Raw genomic sequence first — 17,844 nt, 5'->3', positions numbered from 1 at the left:
CAAATAATTCACTCCTACCACAGGGGATAAAATTGTGTAAATCGTTTCTGTAGGATTATAAAGGAACAGCGATGTTCTAACGCCTCCAAAGTCCACGTTGAGTGGCTGCAAGTAATTACGCAGTGTTTTGAAACAAGTGTAAATAATTCAAAATTCAGATTTTTTTTAATGGGCCTGATTTTTGATAATGTAACTCTAAAAATAGGTTTTTGTTGTGCCACGTTGTGCCACGTTGTGTCGGTTTATCTCTATTATACAGGTAAAAAAAGAAACAAAAAAAATTATTTTAGAGTCTAAAATTGAATTTTACGATTAGCCTCACTGATAAGTGTTTTTTTTTTTTAAGGTTACACAGCTGTTTAGTCCCAATCCCTTAAGTTCTGCATTTTTTCTAATAAAAGTCCTTTTACTTTTATTATTAAACATAGCCATAAATTCCACTTTCGTTGTTTTTTTTATTTTACAATTAGATTTAACCAAACATTAAGTCATCTCTGATCAGTAACATTCACATTTTTTCTGACACGTCTCTATATGAAGACGATGGTTTCCCACTATCCTTCTAGGTTTTAATAATGCATTTTACAGATCTTTTAGCAATTTTTGAAATTTCAGCTCTCCTTAGTTGTTGTTGTTTTTTTTGCTTAATCCAGTCCAATAATTTGACCCTGCTGAAACAGCAAGATTTGTATTTGTATATATCCTATATATATATATTCCTACATGTTTGTTTAAGAAATGTGAAGATACTCACTGCATTAGTTAGGGTTAAATAACTTGTTGCTAGCTGACCCATATTAATCACAGCAATAATTATCTAACAGAAGGCTCTCTCTATATATTTTTGGCCGGGCAGTGTTTCATCAGCACTGTAATCCAACTAGAAAATATTTTTAAGCAGTATGAAAAAAAATATCTCAGAATATTTTGAATACAGAAGGAAAACATGTAGTTTTTGTGCCAAACTCACTGTGCAGTATTTTTATAATAAATGTGTTTTCCTTGCCATCATTTATACAGCCCACAAGGAAGCAAGCCTTCCCCTTTTTCTTTCTTTTTTTGCTTTGTTGATGCGAAATTTAATCCACTGCTCGTGTTCCATCTTTTGTAAATTTGCTCTTTTGACTCCTCGTGATTAACCCTCATCTTTCAAACACATTCCTGACAGAATCCTGACTCGAGGAGACACATGTTTGCAGCCCAAAAACATTTTGGAATGTGGTTCAATCAAAGCCAAAGATCTCAGCCCTAGATTTCCCTGACACAAATTAACACCAGCACCAGTGCAGAGCTGCTTTTGTCCAAGAAAGCTTAAAGTCATAATCAGGAAGCTTTTAAAGCGAACCTGGATATAAACTGAATTTCATGTACATAAACATACAGTTATATTACTGTACATCCAGTATATCAATTATTCAGCCCGATCAAACTGTCTGTCTAACTTTGGTGGATTGTGAAATAATTTCAGTATGTTTTATGTATGTTTTATTTGCCATAATGCATAACTCTTTGAGCAAAAAATTAGCCTAATTAATACAAATTAACCTATGTAAAAGGCACCAGGTGTCTTTGATTTTTTTTTTCTTGCGGTGTTGGATTGTTTTTGCTTACTTTAGAAAATAGATGCAGGCAGTCACAGAACCTGGGTATGAGAGTTGTGAGTTGATGGGGTTCATTGAACCCTCATGCATATAGATCTTTCCACTTCTAACTCATTAACCACCTGTAGCATTGTTTCAGGAACAATGTCAAATTCTGACTTTACCCAGTGTGTTATGCACAAGGTCACATATAGTCTTCAAAAGATAAGGCATAGAAACAAACTGTTGCAAACCCTAGCAACAGTATTTCCCTTGCAGCTGTATTTACCTACATAAATGCAATTACAGATTCACTGTAAGGTGTAAGCTCAAGACTTGCACAGGGGAAGAACAAATAAAATCAATAAATAATAATAATATATATATTTATTGAACCTTCAGGTGGCGTAGTGGTTGGCACTGTGGCCTCACACCTTCAGGGTTGAGGTTACGCTTCTGGTCTGCATGCATGGATGTTTTCCCAGTGCTTGGACATAGCTAACTATTGAACATAGCTGTGATTTGTACTGTAGATTTTTAACAATGCAAATTCAAGTGTCATGGTCATTGTAATCATGATCACATTTCTTCCACAAAGTTAATAATTCAGCATTTTCCATCCAAGCTTAAGTAATAAGCACTGAGGATTCACTTGTTTTTTTTTGCTTGACGCAGGCCAATAATTTGAGCGTTTCGAACCACAGTAAAATCTTGTCCAGAATTTAAATGAATTTTAAACTTTTTTTTGACATGATTGTTTAAGAAATGAGAAGTTATTCACTGTTAGTTATCAGTTAGGGTTGAAAGATGTGTTGCCAGCTGAAAGATATTCATCACTGGAGTTGCTGTTGGTCTTTCGGCTGCTCCAGTCGAGAGGTCGCCACAGCAGACCATCCGCTCCGCACAACAACTTGGCATAGGTTTTATGCTGGATGCCCTTCCTGACACAACCATCCCATTTTATCTGGGCTTAACCGGCACTGCCTCCAGTAGTTGGGGTTTGTGCATTGATGCACAATGCACAAGAATTGAACCCGGCCCTTCCGCTGAGCGACCGATACCCATATATTAATCACTGTAGTAATTATTTAATTAAAGTATCTGAGGTATTTGCTTATTTTATTGCAAAAGGACACTTTTTTCTTTTTTTTTATTTGGCATATACAGTATATAATATATGTATAATATTATAGGATGAAATTAATTAAGATTTCAAAGTGTTGGTGGAATACTCCTCAGTATTCTAAATAAGTAGTATTTTTCTCTCTTCCTGCATCCTCTTAAAATTTCAGCCCTCCATAAAGACATTTAGCTCTTATTTCCTTTCAGTAACGAATATATTTTCTTTATCTTCATACTCTGGATTGAATTGTGTATTTTTTTGTACTATGAGGTTTTATTATTTTTTTTAGCGAGTCTAATTTCTTTTGCTACAGTTAAGGTCTTGTTTTTGTCAAGCGTGCAACAATGGTATAAGAATTGTTAAAACTCTAAGGCAGAGAGCAAAGCAATACCATGCTATTAAAAACGATTTAACAGAATACTATATTTAATAATTTTTTTGTTTCAGAATACTTATTTACATGCATTTAATTAAACTCAGTTATTAATGATATGCATATGATATCAGTGTAGGAGTACAGTGTAGGGAAACACATCAATGGTACTTTTTTGCAGAAAGAATAAAACACAAAGGAGGGGAACTGCCTGCAACACATACTCGCATTTTAGCTGCATTATGGGATAGAATACAATGCGTATGGTGTCTCACAATGCTGTAACACGTGTTTCTCTTTATGTGCCTCCTTTAGGAATGGACTCGGGCCGTCTAAAGAAGGCGAAGCTCAGTATTCAGTGGTGCACTGCACTGGCTATATCAAGGCCTGGCCCCCTGCAGGTATTTAAAATACATACAGACTGCAATATCTGTTCCCTATTTATGAGATAACCCACTGATAGTGTGTGTGGCTCTGTGTGCGCGCTTTTCACTATTTACAGAGTCTGGTGATGTCATAAATAAGCAAGATATTCAACTAGAGTTTTTGTGCGCAGTGGCTCTATATTGTGGTTAAATGCAAGTTTCATAAACGTACAAGTGTATACGTTTTAAAAATATGCATTCAGTGTTCCAGTGGAAGACTCTGGATTCTTTAATGTCAAACCAAAAAAAATGATCTTCAGTGCAAAACACCCAAAGTCAAACACAAATGCAGAGTAAATAGTTTATGTAGAAATCAGTGTTGGAAGATTGTATTTAAAATAAGGCCCCTACATACGAACGAGTTCTGTTCCAAGAGCTTGTTCATAAGTCCAATTTGTACGTAAGTCCAACAAACATTGTCTAGGTACTAGGATACTAACACAATTGGCTATACACAGTATATAACTAACATGTTCCATGATCTTGTCCTTGTTCTTTAGAATCGTGCTGATGGCTGAACGATTCATGAACGAGCAATGTCTGCCATCTTTTCACCTCGCTCTATTCTCTCAATTATTTTTACTTTCAAATCATCCATCGTCATTGCTTGGCATTTCTTAGCAGTACCAGCTTCATCAGTGCTGCTTTTACTCTTGCTTTCCCAGACACATGCTGCATGCATGTAATGTAATGTATTCCGGACATGTGCAGCTACTTATCTTTGAAAGTTTGTAACTTGATAGGTAGGGGACTTACTGTACTTCTTTCAGTTTGATGATGGTTTAAAACATCGTAAACTGGTCCATTATATCCGTACTGTTATTTGTTTCCAAAACAATCAAATTAACATTATTTTAATTTTAAGACTGACAGTCTGGCAATGAATTTTAAATGAGTGCAAGGTTTAATTGTATTTTAACCCTCAGAAAATCTTCACTATCTATTCAAATATGTTCAGAGTAAACTTGAAATATTCATTTAAACCCACCATCTGTCTTGGAATATTCCAAATTCATTGAATCCATCGCTCATTTTGTAAGCATATCTTTATTATTAAATTGTTGTAGTTTCCCTTCTCTGCCTATATAACACACATCAGGTTTTCACAGAGACTGCCCACTCTTCATTAATATTTATAAGCACCTTCCTCCACCAGTTCATTAATATTCATTATTACACAAGGTTGTTGAATTTTCAAGTCTGACTGGTCAGACGGCGTAGATTAATTTTCCATAACAGCAGCTCTGACAGTAGTGCAACTGGAAGAAAAATCATAGCTTTATATTAGCGCATGTGTTCGAATAGGCTATTGTTTCTATAGTAACAGCGAATTCGCTGTGGTTTGTATGCTGGAAGCTCCATTTCAACCTGATAATAAATACATGAGCGTAATCAAAAAACACATAAACCTAATGATGACCACACAAAATCAAGGCAAAGCGCATAATCTAATACTTTACATGTAACAATTATATTAAACACATGCTCCTAATGCTTAATATAAAATGCTAATCCAGTACTAAAATTATAAGCCTAATAATACCTAAAACATGTGACCTTTATTATAAAAACCCATAAACCTAACAATGGGCATGCAACCCTAATAATAAAAACATAAACTGAGTAATTCACACACAAGCTTAATTATAAACACATAATTCACATAATTAACACACAGCCCTAAAAATAAACACAAATCTAATAATTAACACGCAAGCAATTTTATTTATATTGCACATTTTATGCACAACGGCAATTCAAAGTGCTTTACATAATGCATTTTAAAGAGAAAATAATCAAAATAAACTTGAATTAATAAAATAATGAAGATAAAATAGAAGTACAACCAAATGAATACAAATGCAGAATTTGTTAATAAAATTAAAGAGTGTGATTAAAAAGCAATTGAACCTTTTTTTTTAAAAGTGGCAGCAGCTGGGGCAAGTCTAAATTCCAAGAAGCTGATTCCAGCAGCAGGCGGCATGATGGCTGAAAGTCATTTCGCCATATTTAGCTCAGGCTCTGCGCACCACTAGCTCGCTAGATCCTGCAGGTCTGTGACACCTACCACTTGTATTCAGCAAACCTGCCCCTTACCTTTGAAAGACTTATAGTTGGGCAGTGAATTAAAGTTTTCTCTTTATTCGTGCCAGTTCAAGGTGTAGTGTGTTCTCTCTCAATGTTGTTTGTAAGGATTCCATCAGCAGCACTTTGAATGAGTTGTAAATGTCTAATGGTCTTATTAGGGAGATTGGTCAAAGATGCATTTCAGTAATTTACCCTACGAAAAATAAGAGTGTAAAAAAGCTTTACTAAATCTTGTCTAGACATGATGTTTCTCATTTTAAGTGTTTTTAAAATGCCAAAAAAATATTTTTGTTCGAGCCTTCATATGGCCATTAAAATTTTAATCCTTATCATAGTTACATCAGGATTCTTCACATGGGTGTTAATTTTGAGTGCCTAGGACTCAGGATAAGCGATGACAGTAGACTTTCTTTCATTATATAGATGTTTTAATTTTTCTTTATTTAGATAAAGCAATTATGTTAATGCATCCAGTTGTTTACCTTTTCAAAGGATGACCATAAGAGTCTATATGACTACATTAATTGATGGAGAATGCTTGATAAATTTAAGAATCATCTGCACAGTTATAATAGGCAACAAGAGGAAGCATGTATAAGTTGAATAACAGAGGCCCTGGAACTGATCCATGTGGACTTCACATATCATCCAGTTTTTTTTAGATATATTCTCACCAATACTGACAATTAAGTATGATTTAAGCTACATGAGGACCATTTCTGATGGTGCGATCCACTTTTCTAGTCTGTCTAGAAGTACTTCTTGATCCACAGAAGCAAATGCCGCGCTAAGATCTAATAACACCAAGACTGTTCAACTCCCCGAATTAGATTGAATAGATGTCATGTCCTTTCAAATCAAAAGAGAGCAGTTTCTGTGTCGTAATAGGAACGGAAGGCTGACTGAAAGGTGTCAAGGATGACATTTGTCTGCAGAAAAGTTATTGAATTGATTAAAACGACTTTCTCAATAAATTTACTTATAAAAGGAAGAATAGAGATAAGCCCGTAATTACTTACTACTGAGGCATCAAGGTTTCTTAACAATTGCAGTTTTTAATGATGCTGGGGGACTGGGTCATTTACAATGTACAAAATTCGCTGGCAAAGAGCTAAAAATACTTGTGGAGAGAATGTCTACTGAGCACTTGGATTAAGATGCACTGTTCTGATAAGAAACAAATGAGCCCAGTAATAAACTTATAAATAAAATATTTAGCATACAAGCTTAATAATAGATGGGTTGAAAAACATGGTATTATTTTACAAGGAGAGGAGAGGTTTATTTAAACATTTTGGAAGGAGTCTCCAGTGTCAGTGCTTTGTAGTCAGCGAGTTTTTACAACAGAAGGTTTTGTGCTTTCAGTGTCTTTTTAACATGAAAAGTTGCCTTTTGTGTCATTTTCTTTAAGAAATCAATAAAGTGAGATAGAATATGTTAAGTATAAAAGCAACCACTGTATGTGTTCGCAAATACATCTTAAATGTGTAATTGTTAGAAAAAAACTGGATTCATTGATACTGTAAGCTTATAAAGTGTAAGCTTTTTGTTTAATCTGTCCTAGAGCTGATGGTGCTGTAATTTTCTGATTAATGTACTCCCTTTCTCAAGTATAAAATCATAACAGTTCCCAAGAATTGCTTTTTTTTTTTTTTTCTTTCTGACCTTTCTGCTCAGTTCACTCAGAGAGAAATGAGCCGTACACATATGAGTAGGAGGTTTTGGAAGGGCAACTTGAAGCATTGCTGAAAACAAATTTTTCAGCATGGAAAATGTAGTTTTTGAGGTAAACTTATCTCATTCTCTATACCGATGATCCTGTTTGGTGGGGGGCTATCCCAGTGGCCTATAACCTGAATCACCAATCACCAGGCACACAAGCGCGCAGATACTCACTCACACACTGTGGGTAATTTGGAAGTGGCCGTTAGCCTAATCTGCATACCCTGTGGAAACCCACCAAGCACAGGGAGAACATGCACACATAACTCACAGAATTGAACCCTTGACCCTTGGAGGTGCATAACCACAGTGTTAAACACTGCACCACCACGCATTTTGGGGACAAATAAATGAAATGAATTGATACTTTTTCCAACTCTTATTAGGTTAGTTTACTAATTTACTAAAAGTTTACTAATTGTTCAGCCTCTCAGATGAGGAGCTATACAGTGTTATGCAGGTTTAGTGAATAGTACTGTCAGATTGGGGAAAATGTGGAAAAATAAGAAAAACATACTGTATGCAAATGGATATGGAGGATTTTGAAATTCTTTAAAAACAATAAGTACAGATGTCACATAAGCAATTATAGTGTAAAACTCCCCCAACAGCATGGAAAAACACTTTAACAGACACGCAAGCATTCTTATTTCGTGTGTCTCGTGGTGGAATTTGGTGTTAAATTTAGTTTCAATAACTGAAGCCTTTGGATGACTTTTATCATCCCAGAGTTCATTCAGACATCTGAGGCCCCCTCTGGCCTGTGACAGTCATCATCACTATAGCAGGTGTGGAGAGAGAGTTGAGAAACATCATATAATCAAGTTCATTGCTTTGTACCTCGCTCCGGTGTCACATAAACTGCTCGTTTGCATGTGTGTGCATGTGTTTCATTAGATAAATCCCACATGTTTTTCCGGTTATGATCAAATCTTAAAATAGCACATTCCTCCAAAACACTGTCATGCCTGCAGGGAATTGTTTTTTTTTGTCTCTCCTCAAACGGTTCCAAATCCCCCCTCAAAAAAGTTAATTTCTTAATAGCAGGAGGCAGCTGTGTTTTGCAGCTTAATTGAGTGCAAACATTTACCTCCAGAGGCAGTTCGGACATCGAGATTTTGTAATCTGCACTTCCTGTTTAGTGTCGTTTGGAAAGTAACGAATGAACATAATGATTACAAAAGCACTAATGAGAGATTTCCTGCACATCGCAGTACTTAGGACAGGTTACTAAGGACTTGAGATACTCGGTCCACGACAGACGGCAGTGTCTCTTTGCCATTCAGCTTCACATCTGTAGCGAAATAGAAATAAATGCCAGATGGATGTCACCATTACAATCATGGTTTAATTAGTTTCCAGTCTGTGAATATGACTGAAACTTTTACAAAACAAGAAAAATCTGCCTTTTTTTTTTCTTTTTCTATCTCATCCATTATGCTGAATGTGTTCCAAGTGATGCATAACCAACTGCAATTTATTTGCACTTTTGAAACATATTGTTGTGATATTTTTTTACCTTCAGGCATTTCATCTAGAACGGCTTCCATTCTTAATCTCTTCAACTTTCATTTCAGTAGACTGGGTTGAAGTTTTCTCTAAGTAGCACACATGATGCTGATTCAAATTTGTTTAAAATTTAGACATTTTTAAAACTGCTTTTTAGACCCACAAATACTTGGAGAAGGAAAGGCCAGGAAATCACAATCACGATGACTATTGAAGTGTTCATTGTAGTGCCTGTTAAATATTCATATTTACAGCAGAGCATTGTTGATTTATTTTCTACACCAGCACAACTTTGCCCTATTTATTTCAATAAACAAGCTGAAATGTTAATATGTTATTATTAGTGTCTGTGAGAAATTTTTGGAACAAGTTTCCAACGTCAGAATAAAAAAAAAAAAATCTTAGTAATATGGCATATTGCATTGTATTATGTTGGTGAGAGGCCGACTGCTGTTAAGATGTTATTAATCAATAACAATTCTGAAGGACCTATCAGCAGTTTAAATATATAATGAATCTACTGTAAAAACTAAAACACTTCAGGATGTGGTGTTTCTGGGAAGTGATCAATTGTGGGGTTTTGGGGGGATTGGGATGATTTTGTAGTGGTTGGTTGGGATGATTTCAGTGTGGCGTTAGGTTAAAATAAAATAAATATATGTGATGAAATGAGTGATCTAAGTCAAATTATGAAAAAAATACTATGAAATAAGTATTTGATCCCCAAGCAAAACATGACTTAGTACTTGCTAGAGAAACCCTTGCTGGAAAGCACAGCGATTAGACGTTTCTTGTAGTTGTTTACCAGATTTGCACAGGATGCATTTTGATCCACTATTCTTCACAGATTTTCTCTAAATGTTTAAGGTTTCTTGCCTCTTGCTTGGCAACTCAAAGTTACAGCTCTCTCCGTGAATTTTCTATTGGATTAAGGTCTAAAGACTGGCTAGACCACTCCATGACCTTAATGTGCTTATTCTTGAGCCACTCTTTAGTTGCCTTGGCAGTATGTTTGGGTCATTTTCATGCTGGAAGACCCATCCACAACCCATCTTCAGGAGGTCCTCATCCAAAATTTTACAATACATGGCCTCATCCATTGGCCCCTCAGTGCAGCAAAGTCAATCTGCACCTTTAGCAGAGAAACAGCCAAAAGCATAATGATTCCACCTCCATGCTTGACTGTAGGGACTGTGGTGTTCTTAGTGTCATAGTCAGCATTTTTCTTCCTCCGAAAACAGAAAGTCGAGTTAATGACAAATAGCTCAGTTTTGGTCTCATCTGACCACAGTAGTTTATGCCAATCTTCTTAAATTAATATGTGTACCACTAGAGCAGAATTATTGTTGGTTGGTAGGGGATCAAATACTTATTTCCCTCACTGAAATACAACTTAATTCATAACATTTGTATTATGTGCTTTTTCTGGATTTTTGGTTCATATTCTGTCTCAATCCTTCACCATAAACCTAAATTATAGACCCTTATTTTCTTTGTAAGTGGGCAAACTTAGAAAATCTGTAGGGCATCAAATACTTATTTCCCCCCACTGTGTATATATATGCAAATCTGCTTGATAACAGAAATGGATGTGAATTCTGTCGAGAAACACAACATTCTGCCCATGCCGGATATTAACACATGATTGCATGGATTGAATTTAAAAAAGATTCTCCCCTTGGATATATTTATATTTTGGTAGAATATAAAAAAAAAAGGTCAAACATGTCATTTATGCTTATAGTAAAAGCAGAATGCTTAACACATTTTGTTGTTTCACAACTGTTCTAATTCTAAAATGAATTATTTCTTCCTCATCATTCTACACACGGTGCTCCAAAATGGTCAGGCAAAAACAGTTCTTTGAAATATCTTCTTAATTATTAAACAACATTAAGACTGAAATATCCCATTTACATAAGTATTCAGATCCTGTGTTAAGATTCACAATTAAGCTCTTTATATCAATGGTCCTTGAAATGTTTCTAGGGTTAGACTTGATTGGATCCACCTATGACTAATCGAATTCATTGGACATAATTAGGAAAGGCACACACCTGTCTATATAAGGTCACACAGTCGATGGTGTATGTCAGAGGGAAAACAAAGTCATGAGGTCGAGATAATTATCTGTAGATCTGCGAAACAAGATTGTGTCGAAACACAGGTCTGGCGAATGATACGAAAACCTTCTGGAGCATTAAGGGCATCCAAGAGCATGGTAGCCTCCATCATTCTTAAATGGAAGAGATTTGAAACAACCCAAAAGTCTTGCCAAAACTGAGTACGAGAGATGGGAGAGCCTTACAGAAGGCCAGTTGTCACTGCAGCATTCCACCAATCTGGCTTCTATGGTAGAGAGGACAGACACAAGTGATAGTCTGCTTGGAGTCTCAGACCATGAGAAACAAAGTACTTTGGTCTGATGAGTCTAAGATTTAACTATTTGAAATAAATGAAGAAATCAGGCATTGTGCATCACCGTATTAAAACCATCCCTACAGTTAAACATGGTGGTGGCAGCATCATGCTGTAAGAATGTTTTTCTGTGACTGGAGGACTAGTCAGTATAGAAAAATGGAACAATTTGAACGATTCTGGCAAGAAGAATGGAAAAAACTTCCAAAAGAAAAGTGTGCCAAGCTTGTAGCATCATTACCAAGAAGACTTCAGGCTGTCATTGCTGCCAATGTTTTTTTTTTTACCAAGTACTAACTGATGGGTCTAAATAATTATGGAGATGGGATTTTTCATCTTTACTTGAAATAATAAATTAACTAAACATTCCAAGGACCTGTTTTTGCTTTGTCATTGTGGAGTATTGTGTGCAAAAAAATTTTTTTTTTAATAATTTTGAGATGAGTGTGAAACATAACAAAATGTGGACAGCTTGAAAGGGACTGACAACTTTTTGTCAGCACAGTAAATGTGGTCTATCTTTGATAAGAAGCCAGTGGCTTTAGACAGCATTCCTAGTCGTGCCTAATGTTGCTGTTATTATGGATACTACGCAAAAGCCACAACCAATTTTTCAGAGGCTTTATCAGAAGTCACATTCTGACTTTTCATACGCAAAACCTTTGTCAATGGCCTCAAGCCTGGTTTAAGTAGAAACGTACACAACTTGTCATCTTGTCTTTTGTGTTTCGGCTTGTTTTTCATCACTCTGTCATTACTGGTTCTGTACAGAATATTTTAGTAGCGCTAAACCAAGATTTAACAGAGGGGATGTGTCCATAGTTACACAGCCACGAGCCATCACAAACATTTCTTTTGGTGTCTCATTGGTGGTATACTGTAGCTAGGGTTTATTCTGCCAGGAATCTTATTTCAAATGGAGTTTGTTTTTCGTTTTCATTAAAACGGGCAGAATACGATGCAAACGATTTTTCGACAAATGCAAGCAACATCGGTCTGCATTTAATGAAAGTGAAAAGCAGGTCTGCAAGTGAAAGTTGTTCAGAATCCATTTGGTTGTTTTTCATTAAGCATCTCCTGTATTATTTCTTGGCGAAGCAAAACACAAGCAATCATTTTATCCACAGTTTTCATAAAGCAGCATTAGGGCTCATTTTTTCACCATATGCTTGTCAGAAATGGATCATTTACCTGCGGCTGGTGTATGTCTGTCTGTCTTTGTGTTTGTGTTTGTGTGTGCATTTATGAGGGGCATAAATGAAGCATGCACAATTTGTCTGGATTTCATTCTCTCTGACTGGTCTCTTTTTTAGGAATGACAATCCCGGATGACGATTCTGAAGCGGGCCAGACCAGTAAATACTGCCTGGTGGCAATTGGAAGACTTCAGGTACGTAAAAAGATTGTAGCAGCTGTTTTAATATCCACAAACAATCTCAAGTTTATTGGGCATCATAGAGACAGAAAACTTATGCTTTGTCAGGCTTCAGGATCGGAACGTCCTTCTGTGTCGTGGGTCATATATCGTAATTCTTAGCACATTGTGCATGTATTTATTAATTTACTATAACTTACTAGTTTGCAGTCTTACCCCAAGGCTAGATGATAAATCAGTGCCAACTGTTGTTGTGGAGCGGAACACAGAGCTAACTAAATCGAAAGTCATTTGCATAAGGTGTCCAATAATTTATCAACTATTAAATGGCACCGTATGTCATGAATAGAATTATGGTCAGGGCATTTTCTGTTGAAGTTTTTTATGTGGTGGAATTGGACAGACAGAATGGATTTGTAGCTTAAGTTAAATACTATTTTATGCAGTTTATAAGGAATACGGATTTTAAAATGGAAACCAGTGATTTCATGTATACATCATGAAAGAAACCAGATTTGGCCAAATGGGCTGATGGTGCTGTGTGTGTTATAGATAAATGCATGTCCGTAAAAAAAAGGAATAAACTTTGATGGCGTATACCATATAGCAAAATAATAGGTACGGTAGGTGTGTTTACATGAATAGTAATATTCCCTTAATCACCAGAATAAAAAAATAATCTAATCAGAATAGAAATGCATCATGTAAACCTCTCAGTCGGAGCAGTCTGACCCGATCTGGCTTAAATAGATTGGATTTTCTGTGCTAATAAGAGGTGGTGGTGTAAACTTTGATTATTTGTTCAATAGATGAATATTAGGCATTTGATGTTGTCTTTCTCTCTTGTTGAAATCTTCTTTCTGCTATTTTGCTGCCCCATGTGGGGGTAACATTAGGATACCCCCACATAAGGTGATTTGACAAATTTAGGGAAGAAGATTTTGTTTCTATCCCGATTATTAAACTTATTAGAGAACAACTCTCTCCTACTCTTTTTCCTTTCAAAAACAGGATCCGTGGATGAGGCGCTGATTGACTCATAGTTTCATACATAGTAAGCATCTAACAAATGATAGAGGAGACTAAATTCTCATAATGTGTAGTAATGCAGAAGACCTATTTTTTTTTTTTAAATAAAAAGCCTAATCTAACCTTGATGTTATTAGCTAAAAGTAACCACCTTTTGTGATTTTACCCGCAGATTAAATGCTTCACAGCAGGCACAACCACTTTGCGTCTGTCAGTGTACTGTATATTTAGTACTGTGCAAATGTTGAGCCATACCTTATTTCTTCATATTAAATTAAAGTAAAATTATGTTGATTAAATGAATGAAACAAATATTTTACACCCTGCAAAGTGCCGAAAGATACAATTTAAAAATTGGTTATTTATGTAACAATCTCAGCAGGAAACTCGTTTTTTCCTTCTCGTCTGTTCTAACCACTCAGTGTTCAGCATCACCAGTAAACGAATCATCGGTCTGATCATCTGTCATCACCTGCACCTGTTTCTCACTGGTTCATGTCTTTAGTTAGATGGTTCAAGACTTTTGCTTTGTGTATGTGAACTCAGATCTAAACAAATCAGCTTCCATGTAAATGATCAAGTTGGGATCTTTAATTAGAAAATTTTCCATTAAATTAAGAAATATTGTCCATGCAAACATAGCAAGTCACTGGGTTATAGGGGGCAGAATGGCAAAAAAATGGAGTTACTGTTACCACCCCAAAGTTGACTATTGATTACATAAAGTGTCCTAGAGTGTTTTTTTTCCTCTTATACCAAAGCAGTTTGTGGATGATGCCCATTTATTATTATATTTTTGTTTATTAAATTACACCTAACTTTTTATGCATTGTAATTAAACTTAAAACTATCTGAAAAGCCTGAAGGAAAACAGCTTTACTTCTGTCCTTTGATGCAAGAGAGTTCTTTCAAAGAAGAGGTTTACAAAGATACTAAATAAATGTCCCTTCATAGTTATCATATCAGCAATTCTGTGTGTTCTAAATCCATTGATAAGCACACACCCAGTAAAACACAAGTTCTAAAAAGCAAGCAAACATAAGGGGTCACAAAAAAGCAGAAATATAAAGTTCAGATTTCAAATTCTTAAGGTCACATGGTCCAGTGAGTGTGTGCTTCAGTGTATATGTTCATGTATATAGGATTAGACTAATGGATAAATGTGAAGGCTCTTCATCTGGTCCTTTCATCTCGTTTCATCAGTACATCTTTTATCTTCTGTGTTCTTCTCCGAGTCCGCCAGGGATGATTAAAGCCAGAAATGGGAATGACAAAAATATTTCTCCGACTCACATTCATATGGATTCAGTCTTGTAGAATAGTGTTTTTGATGGCCTTGTGAAATATGAGTTAACTATGCAAAAAAAATGTGTATAAAGGGCAAGGGATGTTAAACATTATCCAGTAAATAACAAATATATAGACTACCTGTCAAATGTTTGGACACACCTTCTAATTCCATGGTCTTGCCTGATTTTTATTTTGTTCCACACAAAAGGCATCCAAAACATCTACTTTTAACAGTTGATATTGAGATGTACCTGCTATTTATGCTCTGTAAAGCCTTCATAACGGTTCTAATCTGAGGTGCTGTTGGTGATTTTTGAGTCTGGTAACTCTAAATGAACTTGAAAATGAACAATAAAAAAGATGTTACTGTACCATCTGTCAGAAAGGTCAAATTATTGCCCTATGATCAGACAAGGAAAACAACTCTCTAAAGAGATTCCTGAAATTACTGGAATCAGGATAGGACTTAATTTTGCTAGGGAGCATAAAAATTGGACTTTGGAGCAGTGGAAAAAATGTCATGTGGTTTGATTAGTCCAGATTGACCCTATTCAAGAGCGATGGGCGCATAAGGGTGAGAAGGGAAGTGCATGATGAGATGCATCAATCATTGGAGTTGTTCAGGTCTAGGCTTAGCATGGTTATGTGACAATTAAATGAAGCCAGCTGACTTTATGACCTGAATGTCATAAATAATCAGGGATATTCCACTATGACAATACAAATATTTATTAAAAAGAAGGTCTTTGGGAGGGGCTGAAGAACTTTATGGAGTAGTTTGACTATCTCATCATCAACATAAAATCTCAGCCACAACTAATTTTTATTTTGGAGAGAAAGTTATATCATGCATACGTACTGTAAGTTTGTTGAAACAGTGGTATGCTGAATGCACACATAGATCAAAGCTAAATGTGATCCAACAGAATACAAAAGAGTGCAGCCCTTTTTGTGTATGTAGAATACATGAAACCAAAATGTAGTGTATAACACCACTGTATCTGAGGGTCAGTTAATTACTGATTTTACTTTATTACTTTATTCATCATGTAGGTAAATAAAACATTCCCACATACCCATAGTGCTATTAAATGCTCAAATTTGATGGTCCAGGAGATTGATGGGATTTCTAAAACAGCTCTGGTAGGATTATGGCTGGTAGATGATTACAAGTTTATATAATTAGTTTCATTCTTATCTGTCATGGTTTCTTTTGCAGATGTTCTACAAGACTAAATGTCACTATAAATTAATAATAATAATAATTAAGAAAAAGAAAAAAACTATGCCACAGTTTAATGAGGACAAATTGGAATCATTGGCAAATTGCTCTGAGAGTAGAACTTGTTGCTTTCCTTTGGGAGAAAGGCTGAATAATGGGGAGTGTGTTTTGCTACATTAAATACAAAAGTCCTGATATTTTTTCCCTTCAGTAAGGGTTTGATTATGTTGCATTTTTGACCTGTTCAAGGCTTGTTGGTTAATGTTAATGGCCAAATAATAGCTTTTGCTTTGTTTTGCTAGAACCCCATTTATTCACTCATAATGATAATGATGGTGATTAAATGCCCTAAATGTGTGTTAGAGTGTCAGAGATTTTATGTAATGAAAATGGATTTCCTTTCTCCGCCTCAGGTGACCAGTTCTCCAGTGTCAATGGACATGAACGGGCTCTCTGTGCCGACAGAGTTTCTGTCCCGCCACAACTCAGATGGCATCATCACTTTCGTGGACCCCCGCTGCATTAACGTGATCGGTTACCAGCCACAGGTGAGGACATTTCATTGGTCAGCAGTGTGAGAGTTAACACTTTGAATTTTCCAGTTCTAAGTACAATAGTTGAAAAAAGAAATCTGGGAGAAAGTTTTGATTCAGCTAGAATCAGAATCTAACAAATAAGGCTATGTTCACGTTACAAGCCACATTGCCCAAATCCGAGTTTTTGACCAGATTAGATTTGCATCATGATGGTTCATGGTCATAATTACAGGTGACTTTTATCTAGCTCTAATGTGGATACTTTTGTCTTCTGAAATGACACATTTTATGTCTGATCCTCACCCCAGGCAAGTGGTGGCTCAATTGGTTAAGGCTCTGGGTTAGAGCCTTAAAGTCAACCCTTTCTTCTCCAGGGGTGCTCTGACCTTAGCTTCCAAGCTGGGATTTACAAAAAAAACAAAAAAAAAAAAATATCCTATATGTCCAATCATTTCACTTGCTAAACTAGTGTAATAACAAACTGTCCCAATCTCCTCTCGTCAGCCAGCAGTTACTTTTGGTTATGCTTGATTGATGCCGCCTTTTAGTTTTAAATCTCTCTCCATTGTGTCATTGGGTTGTTACCCAAATTTCTGCACCTATTTGTGTTCAGTCCTTAATTTGTTTATCTACTCTGCTTCATAGTAAAGTTTCGTAGGCTGTAATTTTCACCTTTGTTTAAGTTCCATGTTTTTTCTGTATTGTTTTTGGATTATATTAGTTCGCCACATGTAAAGTGGCTATTAGCTAGGTTTTATGAATTTCATAAATTTTGCATAATGCAAATTCTGGTATTTTATGGCACTCAACTATGTTTACTGCGAGGGGCATGTAAGTTAAACCAGGTGTTAAAATTTCTCATAAATGGCTGATGGACATTTACAGAAGACATCAAGCACAGTACAGCGATGAGACTCTTGGCTCCATTAAACTAAGGCCATACGTCCAGCTCAGGTGGCTCAGAGCCTCGCATCTGTGAACATTGAATGAGTGGTGGAACACCTGATCATTGAAACTCAATGGATAATTTGTTGCCGACTTCTCTGCGGAAATTATATACACAATCATTGACTTGCAAGAACTCGGCTGGAAGTTACAGCTACAAGTGATTTCTATATATTTGGGCCATAAACAGAGTTCCTGGGAGGCCAGCG

At 35.9% G+C, this 17,844-nt stretch overlaps 1 protein-coding gene across 7 annotated transcripts in view; it reads left to right on the top strand.

Moving 5' to 3' along the window:
• arnt2 (aryl-hydrocarbon receptor nuclear translocator 2) overlaps positions 1–17,844 on the top strand; it is a 129,242-nt gene that overhangs the window by 45,473 nt on the left and 65,925 nt on the right. For all 7 annotated transcript variants that reach the window (XM_053513081.1, XM_053513080.1, XM_053513077.1 and 4 more), the window contains 3 exons: positions 3,392–3,477; positions 12,552–12,628; positions 16,568–16,702. In XM_053513081.1, the coding sequence (XP_053369056.1) occupies positions 3,392–3,477; positions 12,552–12,628; positions 16,568–16,702 (298 nt within the window). The remainder of the gene's footprint in view (positions 1–3,391; positions 3,478–12,551; positions 12,629–16,567; positions 16,703–17,844) is intronic.

The sequence above is a fragment of the Clarias gariepinus genome, chromosome 15 (genome assembly GCF_024256425.1).
Source record: "Clarias gariepinus isolate MV-2021 ecotype Netherlands chromosome 15, CGAR_prim_01v2, whole genome shotgun sequence".
Classification (NCBI taxonomy): Eukaryota; Metazoa; Chordata; class Actinopteri; order Siluriformes; family Clariidae; genus Clarias; species Clarias gariepinus.
Note: the sequence above shows the minus strand (reverse complement) of the source record. Positions and strands in the feature narration are given on the sequence as shown.